The 25,480-nt window shown below is 45.2% G+C and overlaps 1 protein-coding gene across 6 annotated transcripts in view; it reads left to right on the top strand.

Moving 5' to 3' along the window:
- ASTN2 (astrotactin 2) overlaps positions 1-25,480 on the top strand; it is a 672,988-nt gene that overhangs the window by 611,616 nt on the left and 35,892 nt on the right. For all 6 annotated transcript variants that reach the window (XM_082208795.1, XM_082208797.1, XM_082208799.1 and 3 more), the window contains one exon: positions 18,280-18,421. In XM_082208795.1, coding sequence (XP_082064921.1) covers positions 18,280-18,421 — 142 coding nt within the window. The remainder of the gene's footprint in view (positions 1-18,279; positions 18,422-25,480) is intronic.

The raw sequence follows: 25,480 nt of genomic DNA, 5'->3' as shown, positions 1-25,480 counted from the left end.
GAAGTTGGATACTTTAATCAGGTATGAGGAATCCCCAGGCTACCATTCGTCCAAGCCAAAACACTTCTGTGCACCACCCTTGAGTGTTTTTTGGCAGGTTAGAATGTGTCTTTGCACGCTGATAATGCCTCTTGGTTGCTTGGGTGGAAGATAAAGATGACTGAGAGTGAAGAAACTAGCCTACTGTACAAAAATAAAACTCACATTCATTACTCCACCCACATTTGCTTTGGCCCCACCCACCACTGGCATATGGCCCCCAGGAGGTTGCCCAGAAGTGAATGCAGACCTTGGGCTGCAAAGGGTTCTTGACCCCTGATATATATTTCTTTAACCCACTTTTTCAGACCAAAAACTACCCTCTCCCTAAAGTGCCTCATACTAGTAAAAAAATCCAACACAGTGCTGGTGGCATGGACTACTGTACACGAATATGAATGAGATGCAGCTCCTGCCTTCAACCTTATAAACTAAAAGGCAGTGTTCACACACATGGGAAGTGATGCGAAGGGGGCAGTAGAGAAGGGTGTTAAATTTGACCATCTTGGAATTATGAGTATGTCCTTTCTCTGCTGTTGGAAGCAGTATGCCTCTGATTAGCTGTTGCTGGGAATTGCTAGTGAGGAGAGCGCTGTTTCAATCAGGTCCTGGTTGCAGCCTTCACTCAGGCATCCAGCTGGGTACTGCGAGAAAAAGATGCTGACCTTTGGACTCATCCAGCCACAGAGTTCTTCTTACATTCTTAGAGAGATGGTCTGGATGCTGTTATCCATGCCCCAATAATGTCCATCCCAGATTATTGTAATGCTGGGGTCTCCAGTGTATCATCAGATACCTACAGAGATATCCCAAGACTGCAATTAGGGCCTCCTTTCACCAGAATATAAGCCATAATGGTTAGGAGAGTCTCTTAACTCTCCCAAGCACTACCCACACTAGCAGTGGCTGCTAGCTACAATTCCTATATTCTGCCCCCAACGTCATTATGCCTCCACATGCCACTTGCTGGGAATCACAAGTGTGAAGAGTGCAGTTGTACTCAGGTTCCTTTTGTCCCTTCCCATGGACTGCTGCCTTCAAGATGGTAGACCAGATGGGCCTTTAGCCTGATCCAGCATGACTCTTTTTTACATTCTTAAAGAATGCTAGTGAGTTGTAAATGATGCAACTACCCAGTGGCTTCTTCCTCTGGCTTGGTGGCACAGGCCACAGTGCCTTTCCTGTTTACTTCTTCTGGAAACAGAGTTGTGTTGTTGTAGTTTTGGCAGTTAAGGTGGAAGCCTTCCTCTTGGATTGCCAGAGGAGTCACACAGGATGTTCAGAGGACCCGGCGATTAAATACAGCCTTACACATATGTTTTAATCAGGTAGCCTGATCTTTTCAAATTGTGTTAATCTGAATAAAATAAAATAAGATTTTTAATTTTTTAAAAAGTACCTTGTACTCACCAACCATTTTGGTGTCTTTGCACTCTTAGACCACATCACTGTACAATGCAGCAGATTTACTTAGTTCTGCTTTCCACGGTGGGGAGCCTCAGGCCTGAGGGCTGAAAGAGACTGGTCCTTCCCCTGCAGACATGCCTTCTCCCCAGACCACACCCCTTCACTGTAGGCCACACCCCTCAGCCCTCTCATGCTTTGCTCCCTACTTGGGTGTTTTTGCCTGGCTGGAATGTGTCCTTGAACTGTGATAATGCATCTTGCTTATCTGGCTGGGGAGAGGAAGGAGGATGTAGGAACCATGGATTTTTGTGTGATATTGTGAGACTGAAATGTTGTCCTCTGCACAATGGTAAGAATCACCTCCATTGTTCTAATTCTGTCTGAACCTAGGCTCACAAAGTAGCGCAGAGGGTGCACTCACACGCCAGAACCCAGCGGAGGAAAGGGGAAATGATGTTGCCACTGCCTCTCTTCCTCTCCGCTGCTTCCGTCCCCAGGTCAGGCCTGACCTAGGAGTGGGGCTGCAGGTAGCTGGTGGTGTTGGGCTATTGCACAAGGAAGCTGTCTCAGCAGCTCCCTCACACGATGGAACCAGGCCCTGAAGGCCTGGCCCAGGCATGGCTTCCCTCCCTGGGTTCTGGCGTGTGAGTGCACCCTCTGCGCTACTTTGTGAGCCTAGGTTCAGACAGTACGCTCTGGGTGCTTTTCCTTCTATTTCCAAAAGTAAAAGGGATGAATACTTAACTTTGTTGAAAAGCTGAAAGTTAAAGGAAGGGGTCTAGGATCTCTCTGGGAGGTGAGGACCTCCCACAGCCCCTCCACCTCCTAGTTGTGGCCCTCAGTTGGAAGCAGCTTGGTGTGCAGTGGTGGTTTCTTTAAAACATTGTTTCTGCAATGCTTTCTGCATTGGCTTCTCTGGCAGGGACACTCTGACATCTGGCAGAGATTCCCTGCGCGCCTTGCACAAATTCCAAATATGTGTTCTAGGGCATGTACTCAGTTCATGCAGGGTGCTGGTCAAACCCATAATTTATTCTTATCCTGCCCTTCCTCCATGGTGCTCAGAACAGTACGGTACATTGGTTTCTCTCTCCCTCCCTCCTGTTCCACTTCTCTCTCTTTCCCTCCTGCACCACCCCTTTGTCCTCACAACTTCCCTGTGAGGTCGGCTAGACTGGGAGATAGGGATGAGTGAATCTGTAGGTTCTGATTTTGCTCTGGAGTCCCCGTCCCCCCCAGTCTTGAGTTCAGTTCTCCACGTTTCCACATCAGTTTTGACAACCTCTTTTTTTAAGTTCTCATGAAAATCCATCAGTGACATTTTCCTAATATACACATTTCTGTGCAAGCACTTTTCACTAATATGATTTGTTTGTGTATGTTCTTTGCACTAATGCATGCATTTTTATGAGTATATATATCTGACTGTGAAGAATGGCAGGATTTCAATTCATATGTTTCTTTGGAAAAGTGTGAATTTGGTAGATTCACCTTTCTCTGCAAACTGAACAGAATCCCTGCTGGGCAATGGTGACTAACTTCAGGGTCACCCTTGGAGTGTTTTGGTTGAGCAGGGATTTAAAACCCATTCTCCCTGATAAATGTCTGTCCACTTCCCCATCCTGGCTTTCTTAGTTATCACTGTAATCCTCATGTGAACATAGAGTAAACCCTAGGAAGCACCCACACTTGCCCATAGCCTCGCAATGCAGAGGAAGATCAGAATACTGGGCAAATATTCATATGCCTCTGGGGAAACCCACAGGGCTTGAGTTACGAAGCAGCTACCAACAGACAGAACCATGCTGCCTCCCAGCAACATAGATTGCAAATGACAATAGAAGGGAAGGACATTAATTCTACTGCAGGCTGAGAAGAAGATACCCCACTGAAGTGAGACTTTTAAGATTTATTTTATGATGCTGCCTTACCTCAAATGTATTCACAGTGTTTTTTTTCACTTGGGCATTGTCTAAAATGCCAGTCCTGACAGCTGACCTAAGTTTTCATGTGCCTGCTCAGCCTGCTGCCCATGTTCACACAGCAGATAGCTTCTCCCTGTCCCGCTTTCATGCTGAGAGCCTCCCGCTCCACCTCTGGCCATGCATTCCATTGTTGTTCAGCAGTAATGCAAGGTGGTTGTGGTGGGAGTGAGAGAGATGGGAGCATTTTGATTACTCTTATGGACTTGATTTATGGGGACCATTTTAAATCACAAACCATCTGTGCACCTCTTCCCGGTCCAAAATGGATAAAAGACCAAGCCATCAATCTGAGCACAGCCACCCGCCACCCGCCCTGCAACACATGCACGCACATACAAAGCCAGATCTCCCTTCCTCTCTCCTTCCCTTCTTATTAGCAGCTCAGTTTCCCGAGCCTAACTGTCTTTTTGCCCGAGCCTAACTGTCTTTTTGCCCGAGCCTAACTGTCTTTTTGCCCGAGCCTAACTGTCTTTTCCCAAGGGTAGGGTGACTTGCATGCATTTTTATTATTTCCTTATGGAAGCCAAAAAAGCAGATAGGGGAAAATGAATACCAATCTTTATTGCTCTTTGGCAAGATTATCTCTTATCTTCCTTTCCTGTGAGGGTGCCTTGGAGAGGAGAGAGAAAGGGGGCATGCTGCCATAAAGATCCCAAATGACCTCGGCCGCATCTCAATCTCTAATTCACCCTTTTTGTGTGGTAGAATAGTGATAGCCCTTCTCATGAGCCTAAATTGGGGCACAACATGGGTAAAGGAGGTAATCATCTATGCAGAGCCTAAGGGGTGTGCAGTCAAAGCTCCTTGACGGAGCATATGCTTTGCACGGAGAAGATCCCAGGTTCAGTCCCTGGCATCTCTAGCTGAGAAAGGCTCAGGTACCATAGGGGAAGGAAAGTGCAGGCTGGGGCCAAATACATCCCTCAAGAATTCTCTGCCTGGCCATTGAGACTCCCCACACCACGCCGCCTCCCAAGCCATACGCTCTCTCCATGGGCCATGCTACTCACTGACCTCCCTTGCACCTTTCTTGGTTGTTATTGGCAGGATTGCATCCTTGGACTATGATAACACCTCTTGGTCGCCTGGGTGGAAGATAAAGGAAGGTGTGTGGTAGAAACTAACCTACTGTGCAAAGATTATTTGAAGTTTATTCATAAGCAAATGAAATTGCAGGCAGGATTTGAAATTTGAGCAACGGGAAGAAATGATAATTTATGGAACAGAGGAATGTGTATTAGGTGAAATGCGCAATATTATGCAGTATACAAAAGGGGTGGGTATAAAAACAGCATAGATGAGGAAGTGGGAAAAAATATAAGATAAATGTATAACTAATTTGAAGTTGAAAATTAATTGGCTAAAGTTATAAAAAATTAATGAAAATTGTAATTAAAAAGATAAAGTCTGCATCTATTATGCCACCCAATTTTGCTCTTGGTCCGCTGCCACCAGCATGTGACCCCCTGAAAGCTTGGCCAGTAGGGAATAAGGACCTCAGGTTGGAAAAAGGTAGTAGGTGATGGGGAAGTCATTCTGCAATCTAGTTCAGCAAACATGATAATCTTTTAAACATGAGTTTCTAATAGTGAAACACTATGGAGTTGTGTGCGCAAAAGGTTGTTAGTGCTGTAAGTGCTCTTCCAGGACACTCAGTTCCATGACAGTTTTACACATTCCCCTCTAAACTCTTAGCATGTTAAGAGCATGCTCAATCCTCTGTGAGGTCATCGAGGGGAGGATTCTGACTCCTCTGCACCAAAGAACACTTTTTATTTCTAAAGGATTTTGGAGGGGGCGGGCAGTAACATTTGCAAATCTAGAGATTTCCACAAGTCTGTTGATAGCTTCTGACTTTAGATGGGTGTGCTGTTTTAGCTATGGAAGGATTGACACTCACCCTGAATATCACTCACAAGAGGAATGGTACAGCTATAAACATATGTACACAGACAATTATTTTAGCTTTCCCCCATTAAATTGCAGGTGCCCCATGAGAATTATCTTGTGCCCTCTTTTTTATTATTTGAATTCCTGGTTTGGTTTATGAAGATGCCTTTTCCTCATGGTTTGGATCATGAGTAGGCAAACTAAGGCCCGGGGGCCGGATCCAGCCCAATCTCCTTCTAAATCCGGCCCGCGGATGGTCCGGGAATGAGCATGTTTTTACATGAGTAGAAAGTGTCCTTTTATTTAAAATGCATCTTTGGGTTATTTGTGGGGCCTGCCTGGTGTTTTTACATGAGTAGAATGTGTGCTTTTATTTAAAATGCATCTCTGGGTTATTTGTAGGGCATAGGAATTCGTTCTTCTTTTTTCAAAATATAGTCTGGCCCCCCACAAGCTCTGAGGGACAGTGGACCGGCCCCCTGCTGAACAAGTTTGCTGACCCCTGGTTTGTATTAAAGGCTTTTAAAGTAACCAGATAAGGAATTTATTTTTGTGCACTCATTGCCTATAAATAAACTGCTTCTTCCTAGTCCTTGAATTCCATCATACCCCAGTAGATTCCATAACTTAGCTGCCAGTCTGGATAGTTTCTGACAGGAACAATTAAAGTATTATCTTTGAAGACTTTCAGATTTCAAAGGGATATAATTTGGAAACAAGGGCATCCTAGCCTAGTCCAAACCTCCTTTGAAGATATATTTTCTCTCTTTCTAAGAACTCCAGTCACATGGACTGTATTCATATCAACCAGCTCCCCCATTTTGAATGTTTCACCCTGGATTATCAAAAGCTGCCCTGGCTTCTGTCTCCAACCCCAGCTGCCCCACTTTGGTTCCTTCCACAGCCCCCGCCTCAATGGCCTCCTCCATGGCCTCTTCTGCTGCCGCCACCATACTTCCAGAAGCCCGCACTTCCTGAGATGGTGGAGATGGAGAGTGCAGTGGTAGCCATGGCAGGGCTGCCAGAAGTATATTGTGGTGAAAAGTGAGTGGGCAGTCATGGGTACGCCAACAAACAGGTGTGGGTCAGTCAGGTGGCAGTGGCAGGATGGTGCCGGGGGGTGGGGGTGGGGAGTAGAGTCCTGATTTGTCCTCCTGAGAGGGTATGCTATATATATACTGCACTGTCCATAATCCCTATTTAGCAGGAAAAGTTATTTTTAAAAAATACTTTCAAATTTAACAGAAGAAAAAACAGAGAAAGAGACAAAAAAGTTGAAAGAGAAAACAGTGTCAGCTCATATTAAGGGTACAGTAACCATTAGTACGATTAATATTGCACGGTTTGAAGCGTCTGGATGCATAAAAACTGGCTCCTTCTGAAATGAAATATTGCCGAGACCCATTAGATTGTTTAAAACTTTACTTGCAGAACGTTCTTCAAAAGAGAACAGAAACATCAAATGATACATCCAAACAGTTCCATAAGACATATGACAGTTCAAGGGACAGACTCAGAACTTTACAAAAAAATGAAATAATTCCAACAGACCTAGAAACAGAGGTCTGTTTCTTCCCACATACTGAGGCTGTGTGCTTCAAGAGAGCTTCATTTACATCCTTACTGAGAACAAAGACCGAAGGCAACTTCCTTTCAAAATGGTGATTTGCAATGTGATACCTTTGTTACATGTTCAATGCTAAACATTCAGTATTGGAGCAGAGGACATTCAACAGTAGTGGAATTTCCCTGCATTGAACTTTTTTGGTAATATGCATTTTGCCATTTTCCATTTTAGTGTAAATTAAACAATTATACTTAACAAGTACATCCATCTTAAACATGTAACTTGATATACACGATCCAGGTGCCGAAATAGGTGTCTACATAAGACTGACGTATATAGGGAAAATGTTCAAATGTAGAAAAGGCAGTAAAGGTCCTCAGACCATTTCATAATGCATGAGGGCTGTTTATCCTTCCAGGCTCAAAGTACAAGTCTCTTAGCAACAGGGATGATGATGATGATGATGATGATGATTTATTTGTACCCTGCCCATCTGGCTGAGTTTCCCCAGCCACTCTGGGCAGCTTCCAACAAAGATTAAAAATACATTAAAAATGTCACACATTAAAAACTTCCCTGAAGAGGGCTGCCTTCATATGTCTTCTAAATGTCAGGTAGTTGTTTATCTCTTTGACATCTGATGGGAGGGCATTTCACAGGGCGGGTGCCACTACCAAGAAGGCCCTCTGCCTGGTTCCCTGTAGCTTTGCTTCTCGCAGGGAGGGAACTGCCAGAAGGCCCTCGGAGCTGGACCTTAGCGTCTGGGTAGAACGATGGAGGTGGAGACGCTCCTTCAGGTATACAGGACCGAGGCCGTTTAGGGATTTAAAGGTCAGCACCAACACTTTGAATTGTGCTCGGAAACGTACTGGGAGCCAATGTAGGTCTTTCAAGACCGGTGTTATGTGGTCTTGGTGGCCGCCCCCAGTCACCACTCTAGCTGCCGCATTCTGGATTCTGGATGGGGGAGAAATCTGATTCAGTTTGTATATAAAAGTGAACCTCTCAAATTCACACTTTCTGCAACAATATGAGTACTGAAACACACACATCCTTGGAAATTCATTTACTCAAATTGTGCAAATTTTTACTCAAATTTGTAATCAAATTTGTGCAATTTGTACTCAAATTGTCCTTGAACAAAACCATGCTTACAGAAGTGCATGTTTTAAGTGTTCATAACGATGAATGTGTTTGGGAAAATATTCTGAAATTAATCTTATTCAATGACATTGCTTGCAAAAATGTGCCCATCAGTCAAAATGGTAATCAAACTGTGATTATTAGGAGAAATTCTCACTAAAATGTCAGAGAATTTTTTGAAAATTTAAGAAATCATTGCACGGATGTGCAAGCATGGAAATCTAAATGTAAAATAAGAAACTGGGGGAACCAGGTCGTTCCATCCCTTCTTAACAACCTGGCAGGGAAGATATCTTGATTGTTAAGTTTTGTTTTGTTTTTTAATCTGTCCCTGTTGGAGGGATACTTGTTAAATTTTTGTTGGTGTAACTTGTTAAGAGTTTTCAGGGTTCAGCTTCTTCACCACAAAATCCCACACCAAATTTCAGGGAGTGGGGTGAGAGTAAAAATTGTGGGCCCACAACTGACTGCTGCCGTCTTAAGAGGAGCCCTAATGGCTGCTTTCCCCATCTGCAGAATTCAGGTGGGGGCGTGTGAAGTGTGTGTGTTTGTCCCACTTTCCTGTCCCCAATTGTTGGTAGACTGGTATGGGGGACAGGAGTTCTGTGGCTTCATCTGTGATTCTCCACCTTACCCCACCACTGCACAGAGCGAACAATTTGATAGGACACAGGCACAACCTCCTTCATTTCTCATCGAAAAAGAATTCAGAGGAGCCTAACTATGTTGTCAATTGACCTGAGGATGTTCTTGAAAATATAATTTTGGCCTAGATCTGGATTTGGTGCACACCTGGCTCCTATGTTCAGTGCCCCAATGTGAACTCTTTTTAGGTAAAATTGAACCTTTGGAGCATGCAGCATGTTAGCAATGTGTGGGGTTGGGTGCTTCTACCAGACAGTTGGGACGTTTGTTCATTGGTTCCTGCACTCTATTAATGAAGCAGACTCTTTCTTTCTTACAAAGGGATCTGAGAGGAAAACTACGCCTCCTGGCCTAAATCACACCTCAGCCAGGCCTCCAAAGCCTTGTTTTGTTTAAGCATATGTTGAAACAATCAGTTACAGCTATACACAGGTAGAGTCATAGCTTCGTTGTTGGTTGGTATGTCTGTGTATATACATGTGTGTGTGTGTGTGTACACACACACATACACACACAATGTAAAACCATAAACTGTATGGTTTAGGTATAAATTAGAACCTTATAAAATGTGCTTTCTCATTTCTGTGTAACTCAGAGCAGGGATTAAACAATAGGAAAAACTCACCAGAAAATTTTCCAAGGTAGAAATCTTTTTTGCAACTTTTCATTGTGCATTTGAGAGGGTGAAGCATTTTTCCCATTTTCCTCTCCATTTAAATATTTTCCCCATGTCTTTAAATAAATCAATATAGGGTGCTCTGCGGGTGGGGGGCCAGTCAGGAATGAGAAGACAGGAAACCGGAATTTAATAGGCAAAGAAAGGAACGAAATGAAGGGGGGCAAAGTTTCTACACCCCCCCCAGCTTTCAGACCACCATGCATAAGGCACAGAGAGGAGAAATTTCCCTGTGTCTGTGGCATTCGGGAAGGCATCCCTAGAGCTCTCAACATTACTAGATGAGGCCCTGCTTTTCTCATCTCTTTGAAGGCCAGTTTTATGGAAAAAACAGAAATCTTTTTTTACTCCAAGGCAGGCAAAGCGACAAGGTTGGATAAAGCAGTGAAAGTGAGGAGCGAAATGCAGCCTGTGTGAGTTACAGAAGACCAGGAGTTGAAGGAGAAGGGCTGGGAGGCACATGAGACTGCTCTTCCACTCCTCTGTTAGGCAACACTTAAGCAGTACAGTCATACCTCGGGTTACAGCCGCTTCAGGTTGAGTTTTTCGGGTTGTGGACCACTGAAACTCGGAAGTACCGGAACTGGTTCCTTCTGGGTTTTGGCGGTTGTGCATGTGCAGAAGTGCCAAATCGCAACCCGCACATGCGCAGACACGGGTTGCGAACACTGCGGGTTGCGAATGTGCATCCCGCACAGATCATGTTCGCAACCTGAGTGTCCACCGTATTGCTCAAATGACCACCAGAGGAAGGAGCAGTTAAATGGTCTGAGTGTCAGACAAGGATTGGGAATACCCAGGTTCAATTCATAAGGGAATAAAACAGGTGGGAGCCTGTGGCCCTCCAGATGTTGCTGGTGTGCAACTCCTACCACCCTTGACTGGCTGGGGCTGATGGGAATTGGAGCCAAACAGCATATTGGATGGCCATCTGTCATAGAGGCTTTTGTTGAATCATAGAATATTAGAATTGGAAGGGAGCCAAGGGCCACGTAGTCCAACCCCCTGCAATGCAGGAATCTCAACTATTGATCCAGAGAGTACAAGTCATTGCCTCCATTTTATTTTACAAAAATCTAATGATCCAGTGATTTTTCAAAAATATACATAACCCCTGCATGTTCCACTGTAATATATGCCTTCTTATTACTTCTAAGTAAATATCTAGAGCTGAATCTTTGGGGCCACCAGGAGGCTGGAGGGTGTGCGGGAAAGGGGCTGTTGCTGCTGCGCTACCACACTAATCAGCTGTTACACAGGGAGGCTGAGCAGCATAAACAAAGCCCCACTGCGCCGCCAGTCTCTTCAGGGCTTCCTCCACTCTCATGGACATGCTCTTTGGGCTCCGGGGAGGGTCTCCTTGTGGGCTATGAGGACTCCCCCGTTCTCTTTCACCAGTTCCTGGTGTGATTCTGTTTATTTATTTCCTGGTGCCAAGTGTATACAGAGTCTCGTGTGAGTAGAAAGGGCATAAGTGGATGGTTGCCTGTATAAAATGCATCTGCTCTCTCTGGCTCATACATTTTCAGAAGTGGAAAGGAAGACCAGGAAATAACCCTGACAAGAAGGCTTGCCCCACTTCCCAGTCACACTGATTGGGCCCTGATCACAGCCAAGAGCCCATTCTTGCTAACCCAAGTAGCACTTTGGCTTATCTATCAAATTGCCATTTCCAGTCGCCACCCCAGAAGCTCCACACTCCCTTAGAACTGTCTCTGCCTTGCTTGCAAAAATCAGCATTTTAAGGGACATACTGTAAAAGTATGATTGCTTTACGGTTTCCATGAATGTCTTGGGAGAAACGGGGCATTTGACGGGTATGCTGTTAGCCACATCCCCGTGACCCCATATGTCTAAATAGCTGATCATCCTGAATTGTCCAAAATCCAACCCACCCAAAAAACCTTGCATGGAAAAATGAGACCAAAGAAAGTGGCATATTTCTTTGGGCTAGCAAGGTGATAATTGGATTTTAAAAAATTGTCCACACCTGTTGAAGATTAATTACGCTGTCAGTTTTCTCTCTAGGAAATGGCTCCTATTTTCCTAGAGAAAAAGATTATGTTGCTTTAATTGTTTTGTTTTCTTTATTAATGACCAGTGTAAAGTTTTGTAAATATTAAAGACTCTGAGAAACAGAACCAAATGATGTTTATTCCTATAACAGGAATTTCACTAAGAGATAGTTGGAATGCTTCTGCTGAAAAGAAGTAAAATATGCAGGAAAACTTTTCCGTAAAGAACTCAGCTGCAGAAAGAAATGAAAACACAAGAGTAGATGCTCACACACCAACAGTATAACTTTGCCGTCTATATTAATTTTATTTATAAAATTCATACCCTGTTTTTTCTTTTATTGCCACACCTGCAATTTAACTGGTTTGTTGGCAAATTCAAAGTGTTTATGTCACATTTTTTTTTTTTTCTATTCAATTTCTTGATTCAGACTTCCAGATCAGTTGTGATCACGTTCAGGTCATGAGTTTGTCCAGTAAGCTTGACAGGATGACTCAATCATAGAAAAGGGTGAAAGGGGGAGTGAAGGCAACACAATACCCCTAAATTTCTTGATTTACCAACATTGAATATTGTGCTTGTAGCATCTAAAGGCAGCCCTGTTTAGGGAAGTTTTTAATGTTTGAAGTTTTATTCTGTTTTTAATGTTCTGTTGAAAGCCACCCAGAGTGGCTGGGGAAATCCAGCCAGATGGGCGGGGTAGAAATAAATTATTATTATTATTATTATTATTATTATTATTATTATTATTATTATTATTCATTTGTTTTATGGATTCTTTCCCTGGCTTTTTGATCAATTCTTTCTCATTTTAAATCAAGTCTTCCAGAAGTTCTAGGTTAAAAAAATAATAATCTTTTGATATCTCAAGGGTTGTCACATCGAAGAGGGAACAATATTGTTTTTTTCCTGCCCTGGAGGGTAGGATTCAAACCAGAGGCTTCAAATTACAAGAATGGAAATTCAGATTAAACATCAGGGAGGAAAACTTTCTGGCTATAAGATCTGTTTGACAGAGGAACAGTCTCCTTCAGGAGGCTGTGGACTCTTCTTCCTTGGAGGTTTTTGAGCAGAGGTTGGATGGTCATCTGCCTTGGATGCTTTAGCTGAGAATCCTGCTGTGGTGTTTGCCCGTTCCTTTGAAAATGTCTGTACAGGGGAAGAGAAAGAGTTAATAGGTAGACCAATAGAAAAGCCAGAGGGCTTAGCCCAAGGTTTAGTTAGTTCGTTAGTTAGTTAGTTAGTTGGTTGGGAAAAGGCAGTTGGGAAAGCATTTGGCAGAGAGATGGAAATAGAGAGACAGTTAGTGCAGTTGGTTCTTGTGTGAGGGGAGGTAGAAGAGTTAGAGGCAGAATAAAATAAGACTAAGAGGGTAAAGGGTAACAGCGTTTCGAATGCATTTAAAGTTTATTTGTGTTTGCAATAAACCACAATCTTCATTATTAACTTAAGAACCTGGCTGAGACTAAGTGATTTACCAGGGAAGACCTGGTTGGTGGCAGCGGATTAGTGGTGTACGGGTCAATAGCCCGTGAGACGACTGGGGGCTCCGTACGAACACCATACCTGCATTGCAGGGGTTTGGACTAGATGACTCTTGGGTCCCTTTCAACTCTACTATTCATATGAAGCTACCCACTGTGACCCTAAAGTTTTGGTCCTGGTCAGTGACCGCCAGTCCATTCCCACAAATGTGTATGTAGTGTGGCTAAAATTGACAGGAAGTGGGGAAGAGCTCTGGAGCTCCTTGAGGATAGGTGGGGCAAAATGCAATAATTTAACAACAGCAGAGTCTGAATTTCCTCCTTGCAGGTTATTGTAGAATCATAGAAGTGTAGAGTTGGAGAAGCACCAAAGGGTTCATCTAGTCCCAACCCCTGCAGTGATTCCTGCATTGGAAGGGGTTGGACTAGATGGCCCTTTGCATACCCCCTTCCAACTCTATTATCTCCCCTTTTTTGATGGCTACAAAAACATAACATCATACATTTAAAGCACATGGCTTTCCCCAAAGACTCCTGGAAATTGTATCTTGTTTAAGATGCTGGGAACTGTAGCTTTGTGAAGGGGTAAGCTACAATTCCCAAGATTCTTTTTAGTGGGAGGGGATGTGCTTTAAATGTATGGTGTGTACACAGCCTTTGTGTACACGTTCTATAAATTCACAGCGGGCATCTCATTGCAGACTTGTCATCCAGAGCTGCAGCCTGGGAACTGATTTTTTGCAAGGTTCAAGGCAAGGTGGGCTAGTTTGAGCAAGCCACCAACCCCAGAATCCCCCCTCTCCAGTCTTAACACCTTGAGGTGGAAAACTGGGAGAAGGGAAGGGTGCATTGAACACACACCACATGTGACGTATTTTTATGGATCTCCTAAGGCCAGGTGTTTCCTGAGCAAAGAAAGAACCAAACTGGGCAGGAGCAAAATGGAAACAATTCTTACTCACCTTCCTTTCCACTGCCTCCCTGCTTTGCACCTCACAAAGGGCTGTCATTTGGGAGAGGGGGCTGAAGTCCTAAGTGCCCCTCCCCCTTCCACCCTCCCAGTCCCCACCATTTATGCCTATTTGTGCCTCTTGACAATTCTGCTGTGTTTTCCTTTCCTTGAAGTAGGGGGAATTGAGAGCCTCCCCTCCTCCCCAATGCAGGTATGTGCCTGTTCTCCATTACAGCTCCATTGGGGCTGAAATATGACCATGCCTGTGTCAGACCTACCAATATATTTATTTATCCATATAGGCTTTTCTCCTTAAGTTCATTATGTCCAGAGGTTTTCAAGCTTTTTGAGTCCACGACTTCCTTGACTGACTATATTCTTTCTGCGGCACCCCTGTGGGGCTCAGGAGCCCAGTTATGTCACCCCTTGCCTGCAGAGCTGGCAGCCTCTCACCCTTTTTCGAACACCCTCCCTTGTGGAGTGTTCCCTCAACCTCCTCTCCTCTCCCCTCTCCTTGGGAGTCCTCTGGGCAGCTGCTGCTGCTGCCCCTGGTCTCTGAGCTGCCCCCTCCCACCCTAAAGAGAGGTGCCTCCTCACACTGCCCCACAAGGGCCTGGGGAGAGGATGCCCCAGCCTTAGTGACCCAACAGAGACTGGCCGAAGGTGAATGTGAGGCCTGCACCTTACCTTGGGAGGCAGCAGTAGTATCAGTGGGCACTGCCGGGTCTGCATGGTGGAAAGGCTCCCCTTCAGCACTGGCCACTCAGCTTCCAAGTGGGCCTTGCACACAGCAAGCACAAAAAAGGCCAGCACAGTGCCTGCCTGCCTGTCCGGCCTCCCACTTGTCTGTCCATTCCTAACAGCAAGGGCTGGTGAACTGGCTTGCTGGGCTCCCTCACCCACTTGCTTGCTTATGTCGGCTGCCTCAGCTCCTGGCAACCAGCACCCCCTGGCCAGCCCCAGAGGCACCACTCGCCTGCAGAGCTTGCAGCCAGGGCTGCTGCAACAAACAGCTGCACAAGTTTTGGGGAGGCAGAGATAGGAGAGGGCATCAGAGGAGGATGCAAGGAAAGAAAGAAGGGCAGAGGCCAGTGTTGCTTATGGCACCCCGACTATCCTTCAAGGCACCCCAGGGAGCCATGGCACACTGTTTGAAAACCACTGTGTTAGGCAAAGGATGGCTTGCTATTACTGTAGTAGTAGTAGTAGTAGTAGTTGCGGTCATCATGTTAATCTCACTGCTGCTTCTAAATTTCAAAATGAAGCAAAAAGCTAAATAAAATACCGTATGGGAAAAAATAAGAAGAGGGAATTTCCCCCCAACCACCCTACTTCATTGGCAGAACTTAAGCTATGTATACACTCCTATTTGCTAGAGCAACTCCCACCACTGGTCCTTGAATTGGCCTACACACAAAGTTAGCCACAATCAACAAACTATGTCTATCCTGCTGTTTCTCATGAAAAAAACTGTGTTTTCATACCCTCTGACATTTCTCTGACGAAAATAGGGACGTCCCATTCCAGAATGATAATTTTACTATTTATACCCCACACATCTTACTGGGTTGCCCCAAAAGCTGCCCAGAGTGGCTGGGGCAATCCAGTAAGATGTGTGGGATATAAATAGTAAAATTATCACTCTGGAATGGGGCGTCCCTATTTTCATCGGGAAAATGTTGGGAGGGTATGCAAGCTATCCTACACTTCGGCCAAGATCAGTATTTAGGCCCAGTATCAGCTCTCGGCATCCTTGGGCATCTTCCAGGGCTCCAGAGGTGCTGGGAGACAGTGGCGTAGCGTGGGGGGTGCAGGGGGGGCCCGGCCGCACCGGGCGCAACATCTGGGGGTTAGGGTTAGGGGGCGCAAATCCATGGGTTAGGGGGCGCAAATCCACGGGTTAGGGGGCGCAAATCCATGGGTTAGGGGGCACAAATCCACGGGTTAGGGGGCGCAAATTACTTGCCTTGCCCCGGGTGCTGACAACCCACGCTACGCCACTGCTGGGAGATCAGCCCTCTACCACCTTTGCCTAGCAGCAGCAAGCAAACTTAAATTTACCAGAATGCCCTGAAGCAATGCCATCCATCATGGCAGTTATCACCAGGGAATTTCCATGGCTAAGATCCCACCAAGAAAATCTTTGCCAAGAGCCCACTCAAAACTGGAGCCAGTATCAATTTTCTAGACCACAGATGGAAAACCTGTGACCCCCCAGATGTTGTCAGGACTCCACCTCCCATAAGCCTCAGTCGGCAAGGCCAGGGTTGATAGGAGTTGGAGTCCAGGAACATCTAGAGGACCACAGGCTCCCGCCACACAGGTCTAGAGAAATAAAGAGAGCCAGTGTGGTGTAGTGGTTAAGAGCGGTAGTCTTGTAATCTGGGGAACTGGGTTCGCGTCCCCGCTCCTCCACATGCAGCTGCTGGGTGACCTTGGGCCAGTCACACTTCTGTGAAGTCTCTCAGCCCCACTCACCTCACAGAGTGTTTGTTGTGGGGGAGGAAGGGAAAGGAGAATGTTATCCGCTTTGAGACTCTTTAAAGGGAGTGAAAGGCGGGATATCAAATCCAAACTCTTCTTCTTCTTCTTCTTAAAGGCAGCACATGTGTAGAGTGTATGGGTTGCTCGTGCATAAGTTGCCGCCTCTCCAGGCTTTGTTGCCTTGCTAAACCTTTCATTCTAGACAGCCCTTCACTTCGTGGCTGCCTCAGTCACTAGCAGAATCCGTCAGTGGGTGTTTCCTAAATCTTTTCCAACATAAAAGTTGTTTGACACCCAGTCTCCTCCTACTCTCTCTGCGCGGAAGTCTTCTGCGCTGGGTGGGCGTGGGTAGCGGAGGACCCGTGCTCTCCCCGCTGGTGTCCGGCGAGGAGTCCTGGAGCCCTCTCGCCGATTCCCCCATCAGCCCCTCTATATCCCTGGTGTTGCACTGATTTGCTTCCCCATCTGCGGAGCTGCCTCTCTCCCTGCTGGGCCCTTCTCCAGCATCATTTGAGAGCCTTCCCTCCGCCTCTAGCTCCGATGTCAGTTCCCTGACAACATGCAACAATAGTGTTCAGCCTCAGTGCCCTACACCAGGCATCACTTCAGGCCAATCACTTCTGCCACTCCCAAATTTTGGTCTAGACTTGCTTCTTGAAACTGCTGGAGCAAACAGTGGTGTGATGGAAACAGCATAGCAATGGTGCCATTTGGGGACTTGCAAGAGGCATTAAGATGACTAACTTTGCCTTTTGGTTTCTTTAGGGAAAGAATAAATGTTCTGTTTCTCCTCTGGCAGGAGAAATTTGTTACCCGCATGTGGCTTTTTATGAAAATAATGTTTGCATGTCCATGTTTTGTTTTGTTATTGCCACTGCCACCACCTGTAAAATCAGCTCCTGGCTTTATGGATTGCTGGTTTGTCACACCAATAGGCTGGTTTGCGTGTTTTATACCAAAGACTTCAGCATTTCTTATGCACTTTTGAGTCTTTGATCAGGTTGAGAAGAAAGTAAAGAAAGGAGGATAGGCACAAGAGCCATTCTGCTGTTCGCTGTCAGAGCCAAAGCCTGACTCACAATAGATGTTCAGAGCTAAGGAATGAGTTTCTTGTTACTCCAGGATGCCCAAAATGCTGACTGTTCTCTCCCTCGACATGCAGTCCTACTGTGCCACTAACATGTCCAGCTCTGGAAGCTGCCAATTTATATATGAAGCCGAAAGAACACAGGGCGTGATCCAGAAGTACTCCTGCATACACAAAAGTTATTTTTGACCATTTGCAAAGCCATGCAAAGGGGGGGGAGGGGACTGGCTTGACAGTTGCTTTATGTAAAATCCACTTTTCAACACTTATTTATGCAAACATGTGCCCCTCAACTGCTTTTTACATTGTCTCAGGGCCAAGCTGAACCTTACTGATCTTCCATATTACATCTCCACTGAGTATTCATTCCAAATTATTTTTCAGGAAGCACATAACATTGAAAGGAGCACTCTTTTTGCACTGTATTCCACTATTGTTCCCAAAAGTGGCTTTTACATTGTGTTAAAGTTAGAATATAATGCAGAACTTAACATTTAAGGAAAAGCCATGAAAATGGAATAAACTATCATGTGAATGCAGCCTAAATCAGCACGGGTGGGATACAGTACTCCAGGGTTTCTGGCAGGAAGTCTTTCCCAGCCTTGCCTGAGCAACTTAAGACAACACATGTGCAAAGTGCACACACTACCACTCAGCTCAAGCAAGTCATTTCCATAAATTCCAATCTGCAATGTATGGAAAAGTCCCTTGTATTGTCAGTCCTGAATCTGCTGCTCAGGGGTTCAGTTGAGTGACCTCAGGTTCCAGAGTCACAGGAGATGGGGGAGAAAAACAAACCCAACAACAACCAACTCCTCACCACTTCCTCCACCACATGCATATGTTTTCTCTGTCAAGTAAATAAATGAATGTTTCTCAGGTGTTTCTTTTCTTTGGCCTGCAGGAGAGTCCTTGAGCTTTGCTGATGATTTGCTCTCTGGTCTTGGAGCCGCCTGTGTGGCTGCTGGAAGGAGCCATGGAGATATCCCTGACACAAGCCTCTACTCCGTCATTTTCAAGTGTCTGGAGCCTGATGGATTGTACAAGTAAGGAAGGAGATGCGGTGGAGTCGTGGGGCATGGGGAAAAGATCATCCAGTGTCTTGTGCACATTACTTCTCGCATTTCAAAGTCTGTATGGATTGGAGACTGCCCAACCCAACCTCAGTCTGTCCTTAGGCAGTCACCATCTGTCTGTTTCTTATTGATAACTAGTTCAAGGGGTGGTGCTTCCTCTCAGCTTCCTACTCCTTGTCCCAGCTTTGTAGAAGGGAGAAAGATGTGAACAAAAGCAAAATTAATTGCCTCTACCTCTAATGGACTCTGGCTCTGCCTGCCATTGCTCAGGCTCCACTTACTGTTGGCCTCCCTGCCTTCCGCCCTACCAGTCCCAATGGGCACCAACAACCACTTTCTGTATGGCACTAGCAACAAAGGGCTGAAGAGAGGCAACTGTCCTATTGTTTGCTTCTTAAATTAGAAATGAGCCACTTTCCCCCTCAAAATAAATTGAAAAGTGGTTTACAATAAAATAGACTTAACACTAAAACTATCAATGCAATTGTTCCCTTAGGTTCTTAATCCAATCACAGTCAAGTCAGCTCCTTGGCACTCCAGAGAGCTGCAGACTGTGAAATGGCCAATGGTGGAGGAAAGCTTGTGATGATTGCAACTGAAGATGTTTAGAAAGCCAGTATAGGACTTACTATGTGACAATGGTGCTGGCAAAGGAAGCTTACTTCTCTGTCATCATTGCATCTGCAGGATGCCAGCCATCGTAAAACTTTTCTGTAGTGAAGAGCCATTGGGTTAGGAGTTAGATACAAGGCTGGCCCAAGACCTTTTGGCACCTGAGGAGAACCACAAATTGGCGCTCTCATCTCCCTGCCAGGGAAGAAGGGATGAGTGAAAATCTAAAACAGGAAAATGGGAAGGGGGGAATAGAGATCTACCTCGGGATCTGCTGTCTTATGTATCCTGCCACCTGAGGCAGTTGCCACACCTCGCCTCATGGGTGGTTAGCCCTGGTTAGATAATAAAAAGAGCCCTCAAAGAGCCAGGGTGACCAGTTTGCATTGCATTATGCAAATAAAATCACTCATATCCTTTCTAAATTTAATGCCACAGATTGGGCAGATTCAAAGATGGATATAGGAAACCATCTGGTTGTGATGATTTGGATACTTTCTTAATGTATCCTCCAAGCAGCTTGCTCGTGGTATGGCATGGAAACAGCCCTGGTCATAGATGATTTACACCAGTAAATGAATGTGGGGTATGTGACCCTGTTGTTTCGAATGGAGCTCTTAGTGACCTTTGATACCATTGATTGTGGCATCCTTCTGGGCTGTCTTATTAGTTTGGATCAGGGAAACACCACTTTTTGTTGGCTGTGGTCTCTCCTGAGAGAATGGACCCAGTATGTGGTGCTGGGGGGACTTCTGTTCCACCTCAAATCACTCCTGTCCTTCAACCAAAATGGCTAAAATGCACCTGCCAAGTTTGCAGCCTGCAACCTGGGGATGTATTTCAGCTCAGTAGTGCCTTGGGTGCTAAGGTCAAAAGCTTTGTCAGTTTGGAGAATCCTCTTACTAAAATGGGTTACCTCCCCTGTTGGAGTCTGTGTGTCTTTGAATGCTTGGAACCCCAAGTGGGGAAAATGCTGTGGTGCTCAGGTCCTACTTTCAGGCTCTCAAGAAGCATCTGTGTGGCCACTGTGAGAACAGGATGCTGGACTAGATGGGTCAATGGTCTGATCTAGCATGGCACTTCTGAGGTTTGGAAAACAAGTCCAGGAATCTAGGTGTCCAGAGATATGGCCCCCTGCATTAGCCTTCTGCTGCGACTATCATTTTTCTTACAACTTGCTTGGTAAAATATTGGGGGCGGGGGTTGATGGACGAGAAGAGTGCTTTAATTTGCCTGAGATTTAAGACATGAAGTACAGAATGAAACATTAGACTGGAAAGATGTTTGGAACGGGTGGGGGACAACCCTGGAAAACAATAGGAGAATATCAGAGCAGCCTCGGATAATTAAAACCCATTGTTGGAATGAATAATTCTCCCCCCTGCTTGGAACCGCAAAGGCAATTAAACCTGCGAACTGGCAAATCTACCACCACTGGCAAACTTTTCAGGCTTTGTTAATACTTTCCTTCTGCACCTCTAGCCAACTCCACAACCATTGGCTCCCACCAGCACCACTCTCAGGCCTCCCCTACAAACTCTATTACATATGTTGACATGATCTTTAAAAAGGAAATGGCTTTATTACACTTTGGTTTACGAGGCACGGCAGCTCTAACGTGTGCTTGCCATTTAATAATTTTTAATGTTTCCTTTTTAAAAAGGCGTGTGTGTGTGCGCGCGCACGCACACACACACATAACCCTTCTGATTGTATATATTAAGAATCAGGCTGTTCTGAAAAGGTGCCCAGCATGAATGTGGAAAACACAGCACAACCTGGCAGTGATTTGCTTCTAGTAAATTGTTCAGTCGCTATCAGTTGCTGCATACCCTCCAACATTTCTCCGATGAAAATAGTGACATTCCATTCCATAATGATAATTTTACTACAGGGGTCAGCAAACTTTTTCAGCAGGGGACCTGTCCCTCAGACCTTGTGGGGGGCCAAACTATATTTTTGGGGTTTTTTGGGGGGGTATGAATGAATTCCTATGCCCCACAAATAACCCAGAGATGCATTTTAAATAAAGGGACACATTCTGCTCATGTAAAAACATGCTGATTCCCGGACCACCCCCGGGCCGGATTTAGAAGGCGATTGGGCCGGATACAGCCCATAGGCCTTAGTTTGCCTACCCATGTTTTACTACTTATACATCTTACTGAGTTGCCCCAGTCACTCTGGGCAGCTTCCAACATATCTAAAAACATAATTAAACATTAAGCATTAAAAAAAACCACACCCCTTCCCTATACAGTGGTATCTTGGGTTACATATGCTTCAGGTTACATACGCTTCAGATTACAGACTCCGCTAACCCAGAAATAGTGCTTCAGGTTAAGAACTTTGCTTCAGAATGAGAACAGAAATCGTGCTCCGGCGCCACGGCAGCAGCAGGAGGCCCCATTAGCTAAAGTGGTGCTTCAGGTTAAGAACAGTTTCAGGTAAAGTATGGACCTCCAGAACGAATTAAGTACTTAACCCAAGGTACCACTGTATAGGATTGCCATCGGACACCTCGGGAGTCAAATAACTCCGTACCCTCCAACATTTCTCCAATGAAAATAGGGACATCCTAAGAAAAAGCAGGACATTCCAGGATCAAATCAGAAACCAGGATGGCTTCTCTAAATCAGGGGTGTCCCTGGGAAATGGGGGCACTTGGAGGGTCTGTTGCTGACTCCTCAGTTGCCAGTGGTACAAGAAAAGGAGGGGGAGAAGGAAGAGGTGGGGTTGTGTTCTTCCTCCTCCCAAATACATTGAAAGGAAGAAGCACAGCGTAGGCTTGCCCTTTATGATACACGTGGCATGAGAATTAATTCCCCCTGTTGGACGTATTTATTTGTTAACTCTATCCATATATACCACTCAGCAACAATGTTCTCAGGGCGGATAACAACAACATTTTTAAATTCCATAAACAGAATACAGAAGGGAGATAGAAACAATTTCAACCTGAGGCCCACATTCCCTTCTGGGTGCCACTTGTCAGTGGTGAGGCAAAAGTGAGCAGAAATGTGGGTGGAGCAACAAATGGAAATGTTACGTGTTTGTGTGTGTGTTCCAATCTGTTATAGATATCTAGTTTTCTATAAATCTTATTAGTCTGCATGGTGCATTATCTGTCAGAATAATACCAACTATACTAGGGTAAATTGTGCCACTGGAGCTTATCCCGGTTCCAAACTCTGTTCAGACTGAGCTGGCCCAAGCCTGGCAGATGGAAAATAGAATCATAGAATCATAGAATCATAGAGTTGGAAGAGACCACAAGGGCCATCGAGTCCAACCCCCTGCCAAGCAGGAAACACCATCAGAGCACTCCTGACATATGGTTGTCAAGCCTCTGCTTAAAGACCTCCAAAGTAGGAGACTCCACCACACTCCTTGGCAGCAAATTCCACTGTCGAACAGCTCTCACTGTCAGGAAGTTCTTCCTAATGTTTAGGTGGAATCTTCTTTCTTGTAGTCTGGATCCATTGCTCCGTGTCCGCTTCTCCGGAGCAGCAGAAAACAACCTTTCTCCCTCCTCCATGTGACATCCTTTTATATATTTGAACATGGCTATCATATCACCCCTTAACCTCCTCTTCTCCAGGCTAAACATGCCCAGCTCCCTTAGCCGTTCCTCATAAGGCATCGTTTCCAGGCCTTTGACCATTTTGGTTGCCCTCCTCTGGACACGTTCCAGTTTGTCAGTGTCCTTCTTGAATTGTGGTGCCCAGAACTGGACACAGTACTCCAGGTGTGGTCTGACCAGAGCAGAATACAGTGGCACTATTACTTCCCTTGATCTAGATGCTATACTCCTATTGATGCAGCCCAGAATTGCATTGGCTTTTTTAGCTGCCGCGTCACACTGTTGGCTCATGTCAACAGTTTTGCTTACCATATCCTTTTTGCCAGTGTAACTTTCACTGGGTTGCTAAGTCACGTGACAGAGCTGAACGGAATTTGGAATGGAATGGAATTTGGAATAGGGGCCTGCCTCCCTTGCCCCATCCTGCCCCCACTACACCCCTGGAACTTTTCAGCTATGACTCTTGGGGACCTGCTTACTTGCAGGCCTATTCCACCTGGGTGGAGGGCATAGGAGGGTGGGGCCAGACTGATTGCCGCAACTTCATGTATGGCTGATGCATTGATAGACAATCCATCAATGGTCTCCATTCCTCCTTAAACACTTTGTCATTATTCAGGTAGGTAGCCAAGTTGGTCTGACGTAGTCGAAATATATAAAAATATATAAAAACTGTCCAGTGGCAACTAAGTTTGTTCTGGGTATAAGCTTTTGTGTGTATCTGAAGAAGTGTGTATCTGAAGAAGTGTGCATGCACACGAAAGCTTATACCCAAAACAAACTTAGTTGGTCTCCAAGGTGCTACTGGACATTATATATATATATATATATATATATATATATATATATATATATATATGCAGGTTTTGGTGTCTTCGGGTGTCTTCCCGTGTAAGAGTCGGGGTGTCTGGGCGACGTTTCGACGAGGTCTCACTCGTCATCTTCAGGCTGGTGCTTTCGGCTTCTTGTTACTGGAACAGAGCAGAATCTGGTGTTTGAGTTCCTATAAATACTGTTGAGGGGTGTGGTGTATAGCCTCCAACGTTCTGGGCAGGGAGGAAGTTCCTAGATTAGTGTGCCTTTTCTTCTTTTGTTCCTTAATTACTTGAGGGATATCTTGAGTGATTTCATGAGTGATATTCTGAATACCACTGGGTGGGTCATTAAGTGTAGATTAGTTGCTAAAGCTTTCGTGTCTTGACCTCTTGAGCTTGTGAAGAGTTTTTCTGAGAAGATGGCTGTGCTGCATTTAGTTGTGCTCTGGCTTGGCTTCGTGTATAGGGGCGAGCTGTGATTTTGTGCCTTGTGCCCGCCAGATATGTGTAGGGATTGCAGGGGGGTGCAGCATCCGGAGGTGCCACTATAGTTTGGCTACTGGATGGAGTCTGTAATATGTCTGTGGAGAGGGTCTGGGTTTGGGTCTGGTGTGGTTGATTGGTGACGGCGTTCTGTGTGCCTCTGGTTCTGGTGTCGGTTTTTGTGGGGAGGGCTAATTTCCAGATGTCTGGCAGGCGGGACGTGTCGTCACGCTTGTTCATATTGTGAGGGTGTTTCTCTATCTCGATGGCTTCCATGATTATTCTCTTGTGGTGATGTTCCATGTTAAAGAGCAATTTGGAATCTGCAAAATTAATTTCGTGTCCTGTTTCTTTCATGTGTTGGAAAAGAGAGGAAGTTTTTTCTTCTTTTTTGACGGCATTCTTGTGTTCTGCGATACGTGCATTTATTCGTCTGTTTGTTTGTCCAATGTACGTGGCTGGGCAGACTTTGCAGGGTATTTCATAGACCCCTTGGTTTTCCAGCTGGATTTTGTCTTTTGGGTTTCTGAGGATATTGGCTATTTTTAGGTTGGTGCAGAAGGCTGTTTTGATATTGTGTTTATGGAGGATTTTGCTAATTTTGTCTGTAGTGCCCTTGATATAAGGAAGGAGGGCCATGCCATTGTTTTCTTCTGTGTCTTGGTTTTTGGGGGGTGTTTCTTTTTGGATTAGCTTCGTAACCTTGTTTTTCTGGTATCCATTGGCGGTTAACACATTTGAGAGATTCTGTAACTCAGTTGTTAAGTGGTCTTTGTCAGCCAGGCGTTTGGTTCTGGAGATGAGAGTCTTGGCTACGGAGTTTATTTGTGCAGGGTGGTGGTGTGATTGTGCATGTAAGTAGCGGTTGGTGTGTGTTTTTTTCCGGTAGATAGTGTGTCCTAGGGAGCCATCAGGTTTTTTGTAGATTAGGACGTCAAGAAAGGGGAGTTGGTTGTTGTCTTCTATTTCCATAGTGAATTGTATTTTGGGGTGTAGGCTGTTGAGATGTGTGAGGAAGCTATCTAGTTTTTCTTTCCCGTGTGGCCAAATTACAACTAATCTACACTTAATGACCCACCCAGTGGTATTCAGAATATCACTCATGAAATCACTCAAGATATCCCTCAAGTAATTAAGGAACAAAAGAAGAAAAGGCACACTAATCTAGGAACTTCCTCCCTGCCCAGAACGTTGGAGGCTATACACCACACCCCTCAACAGTATTTATAGGAACTCAAACACCAGATTCTGCTCTGTTCCAGTAACAAGAAGCCGAAAGCACCAGCCTGAAGATGACGAGTGAGACCTCGTCGAAACGTCGCCCAGACACCCCGACTCTTACACGGGAAGACACCCGAAGACACCAAAACCTGCATTCCTGTACCCGTGAAAATCTACGAAAGCATATATATATATATATATATATATATATATATATATATATATATATAGACTTTGTCATTATGTCCTCTTAATTTGGCAATTAATTTCGCCATTTCAGCATGAGTCCATCAGTTTCATAAGCCATTTCCGCTT

Source organism: Podarcis vaucheri (genome assembly GCF_965113315.1).
Source record: "Podarcis vaucheri genome assembly, chromosome: Z".
NCBI lineage: Eukaryota > Metazoa > Chordata > Lepidosauria > Squamata > Lacertidae > Podarcis > Podarcis vaucheri.
The sequence above is the reverse complement of the archived record's forward strand: the minus strand, read 5'-3'. Positions and strand labels throughout refer to the sequence as shown.